The sequence below is a fragment of the Centropristis striata genome, chromosome 24, assembly GCF_030273125.1.
Source record: "Centropristis striata isolate RG_2023a ecotype Rhode Island chromosome 24, C.striata_1.0, whole genome shotgun sequence".
NCBI classification, from domain to species: Eukaryota; Metazoa; Chordata; class Actinopteri; order Perciformes; family Serranidae; genus Centropristis; species Centropristis striata.
In genome coordinates this window covers 6,606,850-6,611,858 of record NC_081540.1, presented here as the reverse complement: position 1 = coordinate 6,611,858, position 5,009 = coordinate 6,606,850, and the positions used below count along the sequence as shown (strand labels likewise).

The following is a 5,009-nucleotide window of genomic DNA, read 5'->3' as shown; positions in this document are numbered from 1 at the left end:
ACTATAAGAAAATAATCAGAAGCATTAAAGAGGCAGCATTAACCAAACAGCATTAAAGGTAACATAAGCTTGAGTGAATAAAAGAAGTATTAAGAAATAAGTGTTGAAGAATAAACTCATGACACATCCTATATGTTGAAACACGAGCAGAGAGACACATAGTTTTATGGGACACTATGTACACCCAGGGGAGGGGGGCCTCAACAGGAGACCCCCCGAGAGAATGAGGCGATACCCAGAGACGAGAAACAGACAAAAAGAGACAGTTGGTTAAACAGACAAAAAGAGACAGTTGGTTACGGCCTAATATGGAGGTAAACACATACGCAGGGTCAAGGACACTAACCTTGCAGGGAAGGAGGAGACTTAGTGGAGTTTGTTATAAAAACACACAGAACTAGACATCGAGCAGCCTTTTCGTATGTACTGGTTGATGTATGTATTGAACTGAGCTCCGCACTTCATGAACTGCGCTTGAAGAAAACATTAAAGTGTTTTCGTTTGACTCTTCCACCGTCTCCTCGTCTGCTCTCTCTGCTCCATCAACAACTCGGAGGAGTACAACTGGTGTACTCAACAAAACCCAAAGAACCTACTTCTATATTTGGACCTCCTTTGGTTCATACATGTCCTGTCCCTTTTTAAAAAAAAAAATCTATTAAGAATTGTGGGAGGAAACCGGAGCACCCGGAGTAAACCCAAAGAACCTACTTCTATATTTGGACCTCCTTTGGTTCATACATGTCCTGTCCCTTTTTTTTTGTTGAATCTATTAAGAATTGTGGGAGCACCCGGAGTAAACCCAAAGAACGTACTTCTATATTTGGACCTCCTTTGGTTCATACATGTCCTGTGCCTTTTTTTTTTTAAATCTATTAAGAATTGCGGGAGGAAACCGGAGCACCCGGAGTAAACCCAAATAACCTACTTCTATATTTGGAGCTCAATAACGGACTGCAGTGAGCTGAACCTTAGCAGAAATGGATGGTAAGCCAAAATGCTTTGATGCGTGATCAGTCGTCCGCTTGACTAAGCAATCGATGCATGCGTGGCATGGGGTTAACCAGTGGAAATGAGGGGAGGACACTACTTTTTATTGGGTCTCCCTGCGGTATCTTGAGCCTACGCCCATATTTGGTACTAGCCTGGCTCCCTCGGATGTTTGGCGTATGAGGCGGGTGTGGCTCAAACGGGGTCTGTTGATGTGCGAACTCAACACTTTTCTGGATGGGTGGCAAGTGCTCCCTGTTTAGTACTTGCTCCGACGGTGGACATGGGGGGAGGAAACTGCTTTTTATTGGGTCTCCCTGCTTTATCTTGATCTTACGACCAGGTTTGGTACCAGCCTGACATGGTGTTGATATGTTTTCAGAACCCTGGCAGACCTCATTAGAAGATGGTACTTCATATTGCAGATATTCTTTTTTCTCTAATTTTTTTAATCGGTCAGCTCCTGGTTTATAATTTAAGAGCCATCTACAATCTCTTTCCAGTTCCTCCTCAGGTAAATTCCTTGATGCTGTAGGTGTATTACCGTAAACCCATTCAAATTCGGGGAAACGTTTGATCAGTCTTTCGTCTGTGCCTGGTTTTATAGGCCCAAATGTATCATCCAAATAAGCTTCTAGCTCATCTGTCTTTGGTATGGCTGATTTCGCTGTCTTCTCCTGGACCACAGAATTCACAAGGTTAGGTTGCGTCGCATCCCATTCGTCTTTCCCAAAGACGCCTATGCAGTGGCCTGTATTTTTCCATAGCTTGACATTGCAATCCAGCCCCACAGTTATAATATTTTCACAAGTGGGGTCACACTGAATACCTGCAACGCTCCCAAGGTAAGCTTGCCAGGAGCCCAAAAGAGGAGGTGGACACAATGACACAGGCCATCCATTTATATCCTCAAATGGGTCTTTGTTTACCTTTGCTTTAACCCCAAATCCCTGTATGTCCCACAGGCAAATCCGACCGGTACTATCACCCGTCAGAAGTGTCTGTTCACTGGGATCAGTTGACCAGGTGGTTATTACAGCCTCTTTATCCTGAACTGCCCTGAATTTTGCAAGCAAACCTCCCTTGTAAGTGGCAGTCCAGGCATATATGTAGCCATCTGCAGAAGTCAGAAGTGTGGCTTTTTCAATACTGGCCTCCCTACTCTTCAGAGATAAAGTGAGATGACTATTTAAAGTCTTCTCACTCGCAGTCAGAGATTTGCTCCCAGCACTTTTGTCATTCTGTTCACTCTTCTTGACCCGTAGTTCTCCTGTCTGTCCTTGATCTTTTGTGAACGCGAAATGGATTCGAGGGCTCTTGCTTCCATTTAGCCAGTAGCGAACACTTGAAGTGTCGACATCCCAGAGGACAACATTTCCATTGCTGGCAGCAGTAATCAGTGTTCTTTCATGCACATCCATTGAGGAAATGTCAGGTAAATAGTCATGCTCCAAAAACCTGTTGTCATGTCCATCTACATCCAGGTTAAAAATTTTCTTGGAGTTTCTTCCTGACACAAACACCCGATCGTCTATGCAGACAATACATGTCACTTCTTTTGGCAAGACTGCAGGATGAACGGACAGCTCTGATCCGTTGTTAAAATTCCAAAGTTTCATCTTCCTATCCTGTGCAGTGAGTAGTCTGCGCCCATTTCCATCTAATGAAAAGGTAATTTCTCCCACACACTTACCTTCAGTGACCTTGAACTGTATGAGAGCCTTTCCCGTTGAGATATCCCACACTGTCACCACACCATTTTGGCAAACAGAGATGACCTGTTTGTAAATGCTGTGATAGATAACACCGCACAGGGGCTTGTCATGGGATGTTGATGTATCTCTAAAAAGATCAGTTCCTCTTCCAAGATATACTCCCATATCCGTGTTAGCCAGGACTAACTCATTGTTATAGACATTATAACACATGGCGGAGAGCTTGGCCTTGTCCATGTCGACAGTGAATCTTTGCTTACACTGCAAATTTTCCCCACTCCAAACACAGACATTCTTGTCGTCAGACAAACTGACCAAAATATCGTCCTCGTGATTGTACACAAGGTTGGTGATGGGTCGGACATGTGCTACTAATTTGCTGATGCATGTGGTTGTGTTAGGATCAAACACCCGCAGCACGCCGTCTATTCCACCAGCGTATAGGTTCCCAGTAGAAGGGCAGTATTCAACACAGGTGAAACATGCCTCACTCTCAGAGCTCTTGAAGTTTATTTTGTTGAAAGTGGTGCTGGGTGCCTTAGGTAAAGTAGCAATGACCATTTTCATGGATGATCTACCACAGACTGCAAATGAGCTAAGTGAAGGGAAGTATCGGATCCGAGAACAGATGTCAGTAAAGATGGGAACTTTGAAACACTGGTAGACGTCAGAGGTCTTCTTTAACAGGCTTGACATGTAAAAAGTGTCGTAGTCCTTGAGAGAGACTTTCTCCTTTGCTTTTGGCCAGAGGAGCCCGTTGTCTATGCTGTGGGAGATGCACACAAACAAATTACCTTTCACAGCAAAGGAAAACACAGCTTTTGTGCCATTGGACCAGTAGTTCATAGCACTCACTGTGCCTTCCTCTATAATGATTGAGTAACACATTTGACACAGCTCTGGTGTTTCACAGCAATCAAAGAACAACAGTTCCCTGCCAATAGTTGAGACAACCACCTGTTTGAGCTCTTTAATGTACACCATGTCTGTAACATACATTTTGCTCTTGTGTGAATAAGGGAGCACCTGCACCATTTGGTGCAGTGGAATTATTCTGTGGTCATCAAAGCTCTCATTCCAACAGTTAAGGAAACCATCTGAGCTGATGGAGAGGTATTGTCCTTTTTGGTAAGTCCTGATCCGTTTCTTTGAACTCAGAAATTGCTCACCGCGTTCCTTGTCCTCCTCATCGGGACGAAACAACACTTTTACGATATTTTTGTAGTGATCCACATGGATTTTTTTGATGGGCCTTGGGAAGGGTTTGTCGTTATGCAACAACTGTTCACATTCTCCCTTAGCTAAAAAGAAATCAAGGAGCTCACCAAGGTCAACTGTTCCATCGCAGTTTGTGTCAATCTGCATGTGGAGAACAAGGAGGTCTTCTTCACTCATATTGTTGTTTAAGTTCTTCATTAAATTACTGAATTCCTCTATGTCTAATCCTCCACCTTCATCCTCATCAGCCTCTTTAAACAACTTTACAAGCTCCCCGATGTTTTCATGATTGAAGATTTTGTTTTCCATTTTGAAAGATGTGTTAGTCTTCTCGACGAGGTCCTCCTTTATGTCTGTATTCCTACCAATAATGTAATCGATCCAACCAACCTGTAATGTAATGTAATGTATTGTAATTTATATTATAATATATTATTATTATTATATATATTAACTAAGTTAGCTGACTTTGTGATGTCACTCGTGATGTCACAGGCTAGAGTCTACATCAAAGCTCTCCCTCTACACTCTGACACGAATATTCCGTGCAATACACACCCATTATAATCTCAGAATTTCTCCAAAAATTATCATGGTCATTGAACAGGGATTGACAAAAAACTATATGACCTATCGAAACGTGGATTAATACACCGATACACAAGACTTGTGTCTACTGTTTAAAGTTTAAATGGAGTCTCTAGGTGAAATTATGCCGGAGAAGTAGACGTTTAAAAATCTCCAATTATTGTTCTTTTTCGCTCATTTTTTGTCGGCCGTCCCATTCATTTCAATGCAAAATTTTGGGCAGTTTTTCGCGACTTACGTCGCGAAAAATTCGTATTCTGTAGAGAAAAGTAATAGCACACCGATCCCAATCAAACCGCACGTTTTGATATATAATTTGTCCTGCAACTCAGATACAGAGTCTGGGGATCTCTGGGTATCTTGCAAGAAAAAATCTTTTCCAGAGTCTGAACCACTCTGTCCCAGAACCCCTGCAGTTTCACACATGACCATAAAACATGCGCGTGATTGGCACTCAACTGCCCACATTTCCTCCAACATTGCTGCTGTTCACTTGTT

The 5,009-nt window shown here is 42.7% G+C and overlaps 1 protein-coding gene across 1 annotated transcript; it reads right to left on the bottom strand.

Moving 5' to 3' along the window:
* Positions 1 to 1,013: 1,013 nt before the first annotated feature.
* LOC131963175 (WD repeat-containing protein on Y chromosome-like) lies at positions 1,014 to 4,318 on the bottom strand. Its single transcript, XM_059328328.1, has one exon. It carries the CDS (start codon positions 4,230 to 4,232, stop codon positions 1,014 to 1,016), a length of 3,219 nt encoding a protein of 1,072 aa, XP_059184311.1. The 5' UTR covers positions 4,233 to 4,318.
* Positions 4,319 to 5,009: the final 691 nt, after the last annotated feature.

Excerpts from the sequence above, each read along its gene's own strand:
- LOC131963175 (XM_059328328.1), bottom strand. The coding sequence starts at position 4,232 with ATGGAAAACAAAATCTTCAATCATGAAAACATCGGGGAGCTTGTAAAG.